Source organism: Poecilia latipinna, unplaced genomic scaffold (genome assembly GCF_001443285.1).
Source record: "Poecilia latipinna isolate Pla-1442-1.1 unplaced genomic scaffold, P_latipinna-1.0 Scaffold75, whole genome shotgun sequence".
Taxonomy (NCBI): Eukaryota; Metazoa; Chordata; class Actinopteri; order Cyprinodontiformes; family Poeciliidae; genus Poecilia; species Poecilia latipinna.
In genome coordinates this window covers 202,921-218,538 of record NW_015112691.1, presented here as the reverse complement: position 1 = coordinate 218,538, position 15,618 = coordinate 202,921, and the positions used below count along the sequence as shown (strand labels likewise).

Below are 15,618 nucleotides of genomic sequence, written 5' to 3'. Positions count from 1 at the left end.
CCCCTGGATTATGTGCTATCAGTCTGTATTAAACTATTACACACTGCATGGAGGTATGAAATTATGCTGAAAGGGAGACTGAATTTGAAGCATGGAGGGAGGCAGAGATTAAGAGAGAGGAAGGAGTTCTGAACCCCAAATACATTAAATATTTTGCTAAAGTAGATTTTGGTAATTCTATGAAACTCAAAGCTAAGGTTGGTGGGTTTTTATCATGTTTAAATGGCAGTTGTGTTTTCATAGCAAAATACCAGAGCTGCTTGAAAATCTTATAAAATATTTCAGCGACTCATTTGTTACACGTGAGCAGCGAACGGAGATTTCAGGCACTTAAGAATCAACACTGTTCTTCACCGTCTCTTACATGTTTCTCATTCCAGATTGTTTGCAGAAGGCGTTGGGTGCATTTAGCAAAAATCGAGCTCTGCTGTGGGAACGGTATAGGAAGGCAGACACTGGAAAAGGCATTTGGAGCACAATGGTTCTCAGGCATTTTGTAACAGCTGGCCCAATACAGATGGACATTTTTTTTGGAGGATTTTTGTTATGTATTAAAAACACAAAGAAATGAGGGGGGGAGGGGGAGATTTGATTCATTGTGCCAGAGGACACAAAATAGTAGTGGGTGTCAGTTTCAATCCAAAGCTAAAGTTGTTTAAATTAAAGTTATAAAAATTAACAAAAAGTCAGAATTTACCGCAGAACACTTTAAATTCAGGATTTTTATGCCCTTAAATTTTTCTGCACTATACAACTCTGATTATGTTCACACACCAACATTGTTGAAAATAAAAAAAAAATCAAATGCTTGCATTATCTCACACATGCTAATAGTGATTAGCCTTTTCACTGAGCATGTTAAGTCTCATTTGAAAGTTTCATTTTGTAAATCCACCAAAAATAAATGACAAAAATAAATAAATATGGTAGTTTTTTAACAAGAAAATATTAGCAGATTACGTAAGGTCTGATTTCCAGATAGAAAGCCAGTTTTATGTGTGGATATCAAAATGTAATATTTTGCATTGTAGAAAAAAAATGCATAATCATTTTTATATTTTTTGACAGCACTTTTGTACTTTGAAAGTAAAAAAAAAAAGTATCACCTTTTAAATGCTAATGGTGGTTTGCTTATCAATTGTGCTAGCAAACCTCACAGGTTTTAAACATGGAGCTGACCTGCTGAGTTTGGTATGATTTAATTTTTACAGCATTTATATCCAGTACTATAAAACCTCATTGAGTTTAACATGATGCTGCTGTAGACACTAAATTACATGTATAAGTATAAAGCAGCGTGCATATGCTAATAGTAGTTAGCCTAGTATATAAGCTACCAAATCCAACCAGTTTTCATATGTGAAACTGGCCTCTCAAATTGAGTTCATTGTCCCTGTTTGGTGTAATATGTACAGTATTAGTTAACATATTGCTTTAAGGTTTCAGAGTAAAAAATGTCTTCCTAGATTTGATATGCTAGTAGCCTAGCATAAATGTTAACAACTCACAATTGTACCTGAGCCTGGAACAGGAGAGTTACGTTGGGTGTGTGAAATTGTGAAATGCAGACAAACGTTACTAGTTTTTATAAGGTATTAGTAGCCGAGATATTCAAAGTTAGTCATTGAGCATCAGACCTGGAGGTGATGAATCAGAATAATTAGGCGTCTCCACCTGCTTCTGATATACTGGGAGATCTCAAGGTTTCCTCATTTATGCTTCTCGTTTGAGTTGTTTCTGAACTTGAGCCGTTTTAAATTTATTTGCTGTTGTTGCTTATTAGTTATATTCTCTTACAAGTAAGCACAGCGACATTTCTGCTAAGTTCCATTAAAGGCAGTCTGCAATTTGAGAACCAAGACTGGACAACAGATTTCCAGACCTGATTGAAATCTGTTGTGGAAATACAGGAGGATGTTACTATTTGAAAAGTTTCCTGAACTCTGTGGATTACTGTAGTATGTGGAAAATAGGTCTAAAATAATCTGAATAACAGTGAAATATTAGGAAAAGCTACAAAGAAATCACTTGAGGACCTTAAACTCCTTTTATCTGCCGTTACGAAAATAGTGAGCGGGTCGAGATTTAAAATTGCAATTCTGTCTCTAAGCGTTATCTTGGTTGGCGACTCTGTTCCTCTTGAACCGAACCAACTTCTCTGAGTGTGTTTTTAAAGTCTCTATGGAGAAAACATTTCAAACACTGTCATCAGATTGAGATTTTGGCCACTTCTTACTGGTGCATGGAAACAAATGGCATCACTTTTCCCAAGGACAGCTCACCCCCACCAGACATGTGACGAGAGCAAAGACAAAAACACAAATTATGCTGTCTCTCTGATGTGAAATCACCAGAGACGTTCTTTTAAGAAATGACTAAGCCGTCATGATGACAACTGAACAATCTGTTTTGTTGCAGCAGGCTGGTACATGTGGCTGAGAACTCTGAAAAAGTTGCTTATAGGGGTTAAGATGATTTTGTCTATTTGGTAAATAATAGTGTTTTCCTCTAAGAATGCACTGCCTTCCATACTTATTGGCTCCCCTGTTAGCAATATGTTGTTTTAGTTAAAAAAGCCCGAACATAACTTCCTTTTTTATTGCAGTGGTAATAAAGGTTTGGTCCATTTTAACAGTGAACCCCCTTAATATTCTTACTACAGCAGCACAGTATGTCAAGTTTCCATCACATTATCACCGTATGAAATACAGCAATCACAAATGATTATTTGTATGTAATATTTGGTAAGGATTTTGAGTGATGTGTAACCTTGGATGTTTTGTTGGTCACATTTGGTTCTTAATGTAGAAAAGAGGAACTTTGGTAGAAGACGTTGCCTTGTAGGGACTTGATGTCTTACTGGAATTACATGTTCTCTTGTGTTTCCCATTTTAACGGCTGGTTTAGTGGCTGAGCTGAATGCAGTAGACCTCATGGTTGGAAGCTTTTTCTATGGAGTCCAACTCTAGATTTTTTTTTCTTAGAGCATATATGTATAATATTTGAAAGAAAACGCAGCTTGAACACATTGGTGCTATGCTATTTGACACACTGCTGGCTGTGTTTGCAAAGCAGCTGATCAAGGAGCTTCTTTTATTTTACTTGGTACTGGTTAGTTTTACCTACGCGAGTGGATATAAGGAAGGATGTTAGCATCTGCGGTAACCCTAAAATGGTTTCCACTGTGAGTATTAATGCATATTAAGATACATTTTTATGTTTGAACTGTTAAATTGGGCCGCTATGGCCGTTTTTGGAGGGATTAAGTGTTTGTGGCTGTTGTCCCTAATCTCGGCAAAATGAAGTCGTAGCCAAACAGGATATAGTAGACTACTAGTTAAGTTTCTAGTCCAGGGGTCAACAACCTTTCAGCACAGAACAATTTTTGCCTTTTCTTCCAACATAACATTTTCCCAGTGTGATAACTGTATCATCTAATCTTTTCCCCTCTCTAAATATATGTACTCAGTTATTCAGTTTGAGAAAATGCTAATCCCATAAAAGATTACACAGAAGCACACTAAAACTCAAAAATAGATTTCGGATCAGGAAATAAATCAGACAAACTTCTGGTGGGTTTATGCAGAAGCAAAATTGAAAATCATTACGAGGTGATGAGCTAAAAAGCACTTTCCACCACGCATGCAATGTAAAAACCCAAACCAAGAATCAAAGCATTCAAAGCCGGTCTTTGTACAAAAACCCAATTATTTAACTTTATTAACATCAAGGTTTTTCTTTTTCATTTTATCAACAGTTGATTCTTTAGTTCCAGTTCTTTATCAACAGATAGAAAACAGACTGTGTGTACAACAGATTGAACCCCTACAGCACTAAGCATTCACAAGGTAGAAATGAAATTTTTTTTTTGTTTTTGTCAGCGTTTTTCAGGTCCTCCCCCTCTTTCCTCTCCTCGACCTGGTTGGATCGGACGCTGCTGTTCCCGCGGGTCGTGTAGTAGAAGGTGTGTGCTCGCCCAGTGAAGAGTTGTCAGCCTTGATGGTGGTTGAGGGGGGGAGGCGGGGTTGTGCTGTTTTCCTCACATGGACAACCAGCTGTTGAAGTTACAATGGTAGTACAGTAGATACAATGGTGTCTCCATTAATACACACTCTAGGACAGCAGGCTCTGTCTCTAGGTAGATCAGCAGAAATATTCCTTTTTAACAATATATTTTTGAAGCTGTGTATATATCTATGTGTAATCGTACATATATATAATCAGTCATAATTATATATATGTGTATATATATATTTATAGTTCTATTTCTGTATAAAATATCAGGTTTCAGTCCAAAGGGCTGAGTTTCTGTCCCTCTGTAGGAATGGTTGATTCTGTACAAGTACCGATGCTGATGGCTCGGCTCCCCCAACCCATAACGAACCCGACGGCGAGAAGCCAGGACGTGGGGAGGGGCTTGAAGAGCATCTCGACTTTATTCAGAGATCGTGAGTTTTTGTGTTTTCCTGTCGCCTACCCCTTGGGTACAAAAGTCTGCTTTCTTCAGGTAAGTTCTCCGTTGTGGAGCATGAAGGCCTCAATGCCATAGGCTTCTGATGGAGAAACAAACCTAAACAAAAAAAGGAAAAAATTCAAACAGAAACGATGTGCTTCGCATTTCTGTGCGCCTCGTGTGACTTGTGTTTCGGCGTTCGGCTGCGATTACAGAGGGACAACTACAGCAAGTCTGTGTTCTTGAATCAAGTCGATTTTCGTAACGGCAAGTGAAAAGGCAATTTGAGTTGTTGAACTGACGACCATAAGGAACTATGAGAACATCAAAAGGACGATAAAAGAAATCTGAAAGCAGCTTGGACAACAGTGGTCCTCTTGTATTAGTATCGAGAGGCATGTTAAAAACACATGTCCTCGTGTGCTAATGTACCCTAAAAACGATTATGAATATAATGCTTGCTTCTCTGAGCAGTTTGAAACAATGAAAAAAAAAAAAAACAAAGAAATGTCTGGTATTAAAATGATTAATAAAAACAACATAAAAAAAGTATACTAAACAATAACTTGTCGTAATGAATCATATTGACAAAAATCAACAAACGGATGAAAACAGAGAGGATGCTCTCTTTGTGCTACCAGTAGCCTTTGACAATCAGGGAGGTTTTGGCTTCGACAGGAATCTGCTCTGTCGCGTCTGTACAAGAGTCGTCGCGTTTTTGTCATCTTTAAAGCAAAAAAAATATCGGGCGGTTGGTGATCTCGACATATGTCTCTGTGATTAGCTGGAAAACCCTTGACGGATGGCGGCGAGCTCGTTTCGTTCTCCGGGAGCCAGGCGTCGAGAGTCGGGGCGGGGGGGTCAAGTGATTGGATGGATGACGGCTGAAATGGGACACTTGGCACACTCCTGAGAGGTCTGACCGGGGAAAGCTGCTTCGGTGGGAGAGTGGTTACGTTGCATAGTGGTCAAAGCTCCCCAGGTACTCCAGTGCTGCCCTGTAGCACAGCTGGTACTGGTCCTGGTGGGAAGGAGGAGAAAGTAGTGAGTAGGTGTTCTGATTCCCCTCTAAGTCAACTAATAGTTCCCACAATCCCTTGATACACTGCCTTGTGATTATTCAATAGAAAGTAGAGTAAAATATTTGACAGAAAATGCAGCTTAACATGCTATTGGCTGGTGTTTGCAAAGCAGCCAATGTAGGAGCACCATTCATTTCCCTTGGTGCTGATTGGCTGGTCCCACAAGAGCGGAAATAAAAAGGATCGGCTGCTAAGATGATTTCCACTGATTGTTATGATGCATGTTAAGTTATATACAGAATGTGAACTAATAAAATAGATGCTAGTAAGCAATATTAGAGGGGTCTCAAGTATTCAAATTTCAGCTTTTTTTTGGGTAGTGGTGTCCAAACTTTTTGCCTTGGAGGCCAAAACTGGGAAATTTAAACTAGAAGCACAAAATGTGTTTGATATTTATTGCAGGATACGGCTCCTGGAGGCCTGGAGTTGCCTGCTGTAGATAAAAACATGTTCATGTTTAGGATCCAGATTTGTAGCAAAACCTGAAAATGGGTTATCCTAAATTGCCTACGTCTCCGTATAAATACTCAGAAAATCATGTATATTTTGATTCACCTTCACAGTGTGCTCTATCGCATAAAATCCCAGTGAACTATATCTCCAGGTTTAGAGGTTACAACACGTCTGGAGTCGTTTTGTCAAATCTGAAAACCAAAAACATTTAAATCCTTCCTAAGATTAGTTTTAATATCCTTTCTCTGCTACGGAGTCCATGTATTTGATAAAAAAATCAAAAAAATCTGATAACACGGCATGAGATTGTTGTGGGATTCCTGCTGCACCACTAAAGCCTCTATTAAAGTGGGATTTGTCACTAAGTCTTTGTTGTTGTGCAGCCCATCCTTTAAAGGAGGACACTTTGGACAGCATCAGTCTTGAATCTCACAGCGATTCCAGCATTAACTTTCAAACGGCATCCTGTCTGAGCACGCATTAAAGTCTGAACAACATCCCGAGCATCGGCGCGTCGTCCTGACCTCAGTCTGCACCATGGCGGGCCGCTGGGTGCGGAGCGTCTTCACCGTCTGGAAGAGGTCCACCACGCCCTCGTACCTCATCCGCTCCAGCACGATGCTGAGGGTGATGAAGACTCCGGTCCGGCCTACCCCGGCACTGTGACAACACACACACACACACATATTCATTAGTGCGTTTACCATAACATCTCACATGATGGATGCTGGAATTTTCTCAGAGGGCGAAAAAAAACCAACAAAAAAAAACCCTCCAACAAGTCATTTTAGTTTTATTGCTTCTGGTTTACTGAACTCTGGAGGGGAGACACTGCAGGTATATTAGCAATGGCTCACAATAAAGCAAATAAAAATTAGAGTAATTACCACGAATCTAAATGATGAATTTTGAGTAGGAGACTGTCGGAGATAATGATGACGCTATGAGAGACTGCATGATTAAAGCCCAGATCGCTAACAAATGACTGTATTTAAAAGGTGAAGCAGAGGTTCGCCTTTCTAATCCTCATCTGATAATCTCACTGCAGGCTCTCTCAGGCTCCACCAGCTTGTTGTGTTTTAATTTCAATCCTGACAGTTTCAGCTATTCTCTGTTTCTGCTTCCTCCTCTGCTTTGTTCAGGCCCGGCTCGCCAGCAACGTCTAGATTCTGGCTCGTCATGTTCAGGTTTTTGACTTTTATCAAAGAATCAGTCACTTTGTGTTATCTTAGTACACCTCCTGCTGTATCTAGCATAACTTCTGCTTTCTCTTTTACCACTCTTCTTTTTAAAAAGGTTAGAGTTCATTTAAATTGGTTCATTTCATGACACAAACCACACTTTAAGCATATTTCATCAATTTTAAATGCGTGTGTTTAGTTTAAAACGGGGCTGAAATGATTAGCAGGAAGGGCTGAGCTTTTCCCATGTTGTTAGAAAATGTTTTTAGCTCCAGATGCAGCCTTTGCTAAATGATTAAGCGTTCACTAAATGAATGCTGTGTAATTACATATAAAATAAAATGTTCTTATTTAAACAAGTAACGCATTTGTTTTTTTTTTTGCATCTTTTAATGCATTTCTAATATTGTACAAAAAGGCTTGAGATGTAAATGAAAATCTGCAGAATGTGTTGATTTTTTTTTTTATCTGTTGAATTGATAGAATAATCGATTTTCTAAATTGGTTATTAGTTGCAGTCCTACTCTTGAGTGATTTAGTCCGGAAAGTAATCGGCTACAAATGTTGCGCCTTTCTTACCTGCAGTGTACAGTGATTGGTCCATCTTGTCCAAACTGCTCCTTAGTTTTGTGCACCTGTCCAATGAAATCGATGAAGCCCTCTCCAGTTTTTGGCACTCCCTGCTCAGGCCAGTCGGTGAACTGGAACTGGCGGATTGTTCTGGATTGTCCATCCTGACGGGGACAGATATGGATTTTCAGTACGGTTGAACCGGGCTGTTATTTGCAGATAGCGTAATAAAAAATAAAAAAAACTAAACACAAAAACTAACAGCAGGTCAGAGGTCCAAGTGAGTGCATCTAATTTCCACCTGGGCTGTGATTTAAATAAAGCCGACAACCAAGATGGGAGACGAAACCAGCAGGCTGCGGCTCAGAGGCAGTTTTCTTTTCCCTCCCGTCTGTCCAGAATTTGCCTCTTTTTGTTTGAAATATAATCACTTTAAATGGCCTCCATGTTTGTGCTGTGAAAGCATACATTTAGAAGCGAAGACTGTGAGCCACATGTATATAAAAGAAGAAGTGGATGTGGGATTAGAGTGCGGCAACCGTGGGAGCCTTCAAGATGACACTGAGGTGTATTTATAGAACATTGAAACTACTGCATCACAGGGAGTTCCAGTGCTGCCCCCCCTCAGGGGCCCAAGCCTGTGCTTTTCATGTATTTTCACAGCAAATCACACACATCCACACACACCAAAGACAATCTATAGAGCGAGCCTACTGTTTCTAAATCTGGGTAAACACGGCGCATTCACTGGGTGTCAGCCTGTCAGGGAAAATAACACGGGATGCGTTCTGATCACTGCTGCTGTTTCTGATGAGAGCTAAAGTGAGGATGGATTCTGGTTGGATGCTTGGATTTCTAAGAGTTGCTGGGGATTTTGAAGGAACCCACATACACTTCTTTTTTTTCTTTTCTCTCTCTCTCTCAACGTACCCTGGCATCTGTGACTTTGAACTCTCTGAGGATGTACTGAGGCATGTTGTACTCAGCCATTGGATCCACCACAAAGTACTGGTACCTGGCGGAACGCTCTGCTGGCCAGTACTGATGGCACTTCTCCTGCAAGAAAAAAAAAGACATTTTCAACAAAATCTTTCTGGATGAAAGAAAAACCCACTTTTTCATTCTCACTTAATGACTGCCTTGTGATCACGTGTGGCTTACTGGAAGTTATTAATCATTTTCAGCGATGGAAATGTCTCTGCTCACAAAAGAGAATCCCAAAAGACTAATCTATGGTTTAGAAAAACCGATTCATCTTCGGTGGCAAAATATTTACATAATTTGTTAGTGTTCTTAACTACAATCATGAGGGCTTTTATTTCTATCAGCGCCGCTTATGGTTGAGAGGGCGATAAAAGCTGTAGCTGCGCGGCTGAGTAATGTCAGAATCGCCTAAATCATCAGCAGAAACGACTGAAATTAATTTGATGGGGGACCAAAACGCTTCTGCAGATTTTGCCTTTAAAAGGAGCGGATCGACATTTAGGTAACTGCTTCTAATCGTCTTCTTCTACACATGGGATGACATAACAGAGCAGCTTGCAAAAGTATTCATACCACTCGTGCTTTGTGCAGGTCTGTCCTTTATGGACTGTTGAATGAAAGTGACACTAAGGGTGTTTTCACATCTGACAGTTTGGTACATTTGGGGATCAAAATTGCAACGTTTATTACTTTTTCATTTGCTGCGGTTCACTTTTAAGCTGCACTGACAAACCAAACCCTTACAAACTCCTCTTCACCTCCTCGCTTATATAACTACTGAAGGAAATGACAAAAACATCAGAAGAAGACCTTGAACAAAACTTCCTACTTCACAAAATGTAAACAAAAATGGAGTGGTGTCAGATTTTAGCGGTTGTGGGATTTTTCTTTAGTCTTTGGCAGAAACCTACAAGCCATTGATCCCAGTAAAGCCAGACACCGGAGTTTATTTTGGTTTTACTTACCCAGAATGCTCTGCACTGTTGTCTGCTTCCTACTTTTGGAGCGGTCTCTGGCCCCCTTGGCATTCAATCTGCACCAGAGTTCACTTCAATGGTCCGAAAAGGCAAACTCTGGCACGGTTTGAATGCATTTGTGAATGCCAAGTAGACCAGAAACCGTACGCGTAAAGTTCTAATCCAATAAAAATTTGAGAAAAGATTCTAGCAAGGCACTGAACACGTCCATGATGAAACAACTAATCTCTTATCTACCTCGGTGAGAATGGGAACAACCATGGAATTCCTACATATCTCAACCCTAATTATGGAACGGCGTCCAGAACGTTGCATTCAAATAAGAACAAACTCTGCCTTCAACAGGTCTCATTTTAAAGCACAGGCTACCGGAGTTATCGGGATGCTTGGAATGCACCCAGATAAATCTGACACCGAGGCGGCCCGATTTGAACCCTCAGAGCCGCGCTGATAAGGAGGTAAACTTTGAGCCGCAGTTATTGTTCAGGTCTGGAATGAATTAATATTTGAGCAGCCCAGCTCAGCGGCTTAGCCGAGGCGAGCCGGCCTGAGAGAGATGGCTATCGTCTGCCTGAAACGCTTCGCTGGCCTCGCAGGGCGGCGTATCTGTGGTGTTTTTGGGCGTGAGAGTTTTTGCATTACCCGGCCCATTTCTCGTAGCTTGGTGAGCATGACCACGATGGTGGAGTTGTGCTCCCACAGCATCCTCCAGAAATCCTCGGTGGTCTCACTCAGGGGTCCCTGTGTGGCGATGTAGGCTTTCTGCTGTCTGAAGGTGAAAATACACAGAGAGGGCAAAACCAATAAACGTCACAGGGAATTCAATATCAACTTTACGGCACTTTTACAACAGACATTATGAAGCATATTACAAAGCAATAACTACAGGAAGAACTTTAGGAGAGCTGCTGTAAAAAGGTTAGCAAATGCTAACTGAACTATCCACTTTGCCACAGTAGAGTCATCTGACTGGAAACTTTTTACAATTCTTTAAATTTTAAACTTAAGATAATAAATGAAATCCAAGGATTCTCTTTAAAAAAGGGAAATAATCCTTTATCTTCACATGCAGACATCTGCATCATTAGTCAGCCACAGAGTTTTCTTAGAGCCATATCAAAAAAATAAAACAACTGTTCAGCCTGCAAGATTACAACAATTCAGTAGTCAAACTTTTTGATGAATGCATCACAAATGTATAAAAATGCATCGTAATTTCTCAGTATGGATCTGACTTCATTTGAGGTCCAGAGCATCAAAAAATAAATTAACTTTGATTGTGGCCTTTTAAACCGTGATATTGATTGGTAGAAACGGATCAGTCGCAGAAAACTGACTGATCCAGAAATATTTAAAACATCCAGATTTATCTATGTGTATATTTAATTATGTAGTGACCATCAAAGGTTGAAGCTGCTGCTTTTATATTCTTAAGTCTATAATGTTATTCTAAACCCATAGGCCTACTGAAGCATTTCCTTTATTTATAGAACCACCACTTTTAGATCAAAGCGTTCAACCAGTCTTGTTGCAGAGCAACCTAAGCCCCGCTCACTGGCTTACATATAAATCTGTATTTAGTTTTTGTTGAACTGCAACACGTTTGGCCAGTTGGATGGACTCTTGCTGCCCTTTATCTCCTAAGAAAATTTCCAAAACCAAAATATAAAAGCTACAAGAGAATAGTGGTGAAATAAATATGATGGGGATAAATGCAGGATTGAGAAAGATAAGCGTTCTGTCCATTCTGTAAATCCAACGGTCTGTAGTACTGAGGATGACAGAAAGATTTTTCTTGTTCATAATGTACATAGTAAATAATTCATGGTCACTCTCCTCTTTGAGCAATTCTAGCTTGTATAGATCACGCCGTGTCTCTCTCTCTCTCTCTCCCTCTCTCTTTCCCTCTTTGTAACCCAATCCTGTATTAGGGAGGGAGGGCACTCGATATGCTCACCAAACTGGAGATGAGCTCATCCTCTGAGATGCCAGAGCAGTGCTGCTGTCCTACGTGACTTTGCTCAGATTGAGCAGTTCTCCTGTTGACCAGCAGGTGGCAGCAGTGTTTTTATCACCAGCAAGGAGAAAGCCAGTGCAGAAGTGCATGCATAATTGCACGCAGACACACTTGCACATGTTTGCCGCACATGTAAACCTGCATTCAGGTGTAGGTATTTATCAGAGCAGCAGCTCTGCATGTGTATTCAGATGCGCTGCTGCCGCCGAAGCGCACACACACACACACACACACACACGCCGTGGCTGAACAGCTAATGAAGGTGCTGCAGGCGAGGCACTAATATGGAACCGGGAGATTAGAATATGCTCAGGGCCTCGCTCGTACAAATACAGAGAGAACAGAGAGGAGAGGATACAGGAAGAGACGGAATCAAATTAAAATTAGGAGGGGAAAAAAGATCTACAAAGCACAGAGGAGGAAGAGGCAGAGGGAGCTGGAGGAGCGAGCAGTGCTCTTTCCAGCTGGCCATCATAGTGCAATGTAGGTCTCAGAGCTGAAGATGGGAGGAAATTACCCCTTACTAACCGTCACAACTGGTCACTTTGTTGCCTATTCAACAAGGAGAAAAATTTCATTTCCCCCCTTTTTGTAGGGAAATCTGTGTAGAGCAATCAGACCCACAATATGATTTTGCCAAAGCGGAAAAGAAAGGACATGACAAAACAAACTAATTGCAAGCAGTTACAAAAGGGGTCCAAGAGCCCATTAAGAAGTCTAACCCCACCCATGCCTCACCCAGCGCACCTCTCTCTGTTTCTCCCCCTCAGGTCGACTTCCTAGGTCATTGACCAAAAAACTTAGAAAGAAATGGCGTAAGGGAAATAGTTTCTGAGCTTTTACCTGATGGCAACTTAATGTTGGTTTGAAAAGAGCCTTTTTCAAAATCAGTGCAGTTTGAACAACTGTAGTGTTCAAGCTGCACTGATGTTTTTTATATAAATGCCCATTTTTATTTTGATTTTTTTACTCCTAAAGAGATACGTGGGCCTTCAAGCTGAAAGGACTCTCCACTTTCACGGGTAGACACCCACTCAGAAATTCTTGGAAATCCTGCTGTTGATCTGTCTGGTAATAAAACCAAGAAATTTGTAAATAATACATTTTAATTGTCTTCAGCACCTACATATAATTTAGTGCTGTATACCATAAGAAAAGCTGACTTAGCCAATACTTTACAGTTTAAATAGCTTAAATGACACCGGAACTAGAAAGACCAGAAGATAGAGGGCATCAACTTTTCTGGTCCATTTAAAACATTTAACAAGATGTTTTTCCATTACATTTCACTTCATCACCATATTTATACTTTTGTTCATAAGCCACACCCATTTTGGGTAATCGTGGGCATTACCCTACTGTAGGATTCTTGCCAAACTGGATGCACATCCTCAGGATCACTTTTTGGTTTTGGAAACAAATTTAATCTAAATGTATTTCACATTTCCTGAAATCTATCCAACTGTCTTTTTTAAATTTATTTCATTTGGCTCATCTCTAGATAAGACGCACAAATGTTTAAGGATTAATTGCCATGCTTGTAGGCATCATTGAAGATTACAACAATGTACAAACATTTAGAATTCATGACTTTCATGATTAATTTTAAGAAATGTTCAAATCCAAGATGTTTTGTTTTATCTTGCTTAGGTCTTAATTACTTTTCAAATTTTAAATTTTAATTATCTAAAAAGTCAACTTTAAAGTACCTCTGTTGCACTTCTTTTCTAGAGCATGCATATTGGGATCGAGGGTGTGGATCTCAGGGTTATGTTTTTACATATTTAACGACTATGATGCTCTGTGAGCGCCCTCAAGTGGTTGAGACGATTGAAGCATGTTTGATTCACAACTGTGATGATTTCATAGGATCTGAGCAATAACAGTGTGTCAGATCCTTGGAAATTCTTGCATTTGCAGGCTTGGATGCTTTAAAAAAAAAAAGAGGACAGAGGAATTTGACAGAACATAAGGAGGATGGGGATGGTCAGGGAAACAATCCAGACCATATGGGTCAGAGTTCTTACTGATGGGACGGACTTCTTTCACCTCCTCATAAAATGTCCCCCAGCCAAAACCGAAGCAATTCCAATATCATCCAACAATCCTGACTTCTGTGCACGCAGCGCCCCGATGAGCCCTCTCCGCCTCATCCCACGCGACTGCAGTGCTTCAGGACATGCTGTTTCATTTCAACCTCATTACAATGCTAAAACTCCAGCCTGCATCAGAGCATATCCAAGGCTAGCGCTCTCTGTAGCAGAGCTGGAATCAATGGTTCGCCTCTCATTAGCTTAGTATATTATTGGCTTTCCTTGAAGGCGCCGGGGTGAAGGGCACTGGAGGCCTACGTTTAGTTTTTATTCATGCCCGCGTTTTAAAAGCGGCTTAATTACACAGTGCTGCTGGTGCACACAACAGGTCCCCGCCCGGATGTCTGTCTCTGCCATGATGTTGGGAAGGGAAATTAGGGAGGGAGAGTAGGAGGACGCATAGGAGATGGAAAGAGAGAGAATAAGGAGGAAAAGGGGAGAAAGTGAACATGGAGAAAAGCAGAAGGGAAGAAACACTTCATTACAACACTCCTGCTTCAATTACACTATTTACACAGCAACAAAGGAGGGTGGGCCTCTGCAGAGCACCTTCTTATTAGCAGCAGAAAGAAGAGGGGGAGTTGGGAGGTGGAGAGCGGAGGTGTCATCTCTGTCATGGCCCAATACGAAGCAGAAGCCCATATGGATTAAATGGCATTTCACGCTCACTAAATCCATCCCTTCACTTAAACCACAGAAGAGCCAGCTCTGTCTGTCACTCCCCACACTTATAGAGATATAAAACAGAGTGCTGCCTTTTCATCTTCTTCCCTCTAGGAAGCAATTTGGACTCACACAGCACACAGGGACACGCACCATGGCGGCAGCTCAGCGAACGAAAAGCCACATCGACAGGGCTGGGAATGACTCTTGCAGCTGGATGCTGCCCGCTGCCGCTGCTTTCATCCGCTCACGTACGGCTTTATCTGTCACCTTAGACCAGAAAACAGGCACGGTCCAAGCTGAGTTGGGTCTGGATACTTTAGGACATTGGTTTTCAAATTAAAAGGTAAAGGTCATCCCTTTGAAATTAAAACGATGAACGTTTAGAGCAGTGTGAATTTCCAGAGTTTTTCCAGAGTTCTCGGTTCTTCAGTTATGAAATACTAAACTTTTCCAAGAGGAAAGGAAGAAAGGTATGACAAATGAAAAGGAGGAAAACAAGCAGAAAAAGTCTCAAGGCAGGAAGGTGGGATGATGGCAATTAAGGACTCAAGAGAGAGATTAAGAAACGGTAACAGAATAAAAGTTAAAAAAAAACAAATGTAGAGAAGAACGAGATTTCATGGAAAGAAGAAAATACAAAAAGAACAGAGAGTGAACGCGGACACATGCAAGACAGACACAAGAAGTAATAAATGGAAATAAGGAAGGAAAAAAGAGTACACATTTTGGTTTTGAATAAGAAACAAAGGTCAGGAAATCGTTTTAGTTTTGAACTCTCATTCTAAAACCAGACCTGGAAAATTCCAGACTTTTCCCGGCTGCATTAAACCCTCGTTTCATCCTCTTCAGATGATGTAAAACCCTGCAGTTTTTCCAGGCCGAGTCTAATTGGAAAGGTTAACACAAAGCTGACTGTAACAGGAGTTCCAACCTCTGGTCATATGTCAAAACTGAATGACATCGTCTGCCTTGCAAAACTTTTGCAAATTACTCTAATCCTCAGCAGGCAGAGAGGATTCAGAAAGAAAATCAAGTCCTGCATTACATCCTGTCTGATCATCATACAGAAGAAATGCATCTCTGCTGTGAAGATGAGTTTGATCAATGTCTAAATCCTGTTTGGGATTATCAAAGGAAGCCGT

General features: G+C 40.6%; 1 protein-coding gene across 13 annotated transcripts in view; it reads right to left on the bottom strand.

The window, feature by feature from the left end:
* Positions 1 to 3,702: 3,702 nt before the first annotated feature.
* LOC106936013 (protein tyrosine phosphatase receptor type F) overlaps positions 3,703 to 15,618 on the bottom strand; it is a 161,299-nt gene continuing 149,383 nt past the window's right edge. For all 13 annotated transcript variants that reach the window (XM_015016785.1, XM_015016818.1, XM_015016794.1 and 10 more), the window contains 5 exons: positions 10,343 to 10,469; positions 8,670 to 8,795; positions 7,749 to 7,903; positions 6,513 to 6,648; positions 3,703 to 5,474 (listed from right to left, as the gene is read on the bottom strand). In XM_015016785.1, coding sequence (XP_014872271.1) covers positions 5,406 to 5,474; positions 6,513 to 6,648; positions 7,749 to 7,903; positions 8,670 to 8,795; positions 10,343 to 10,469 — 613 coding nt within the window. In that variant the 3' untranslated portion in view covers positions 3,703 to 5,405. The remainder of the gene's footprint in view (positions 5,475 to 6,512; positions 6,649 to 7,748; positions 7,904 to 8,669; positions 8,796 to 10,342; positions 10,470 to 15,618) is intronic.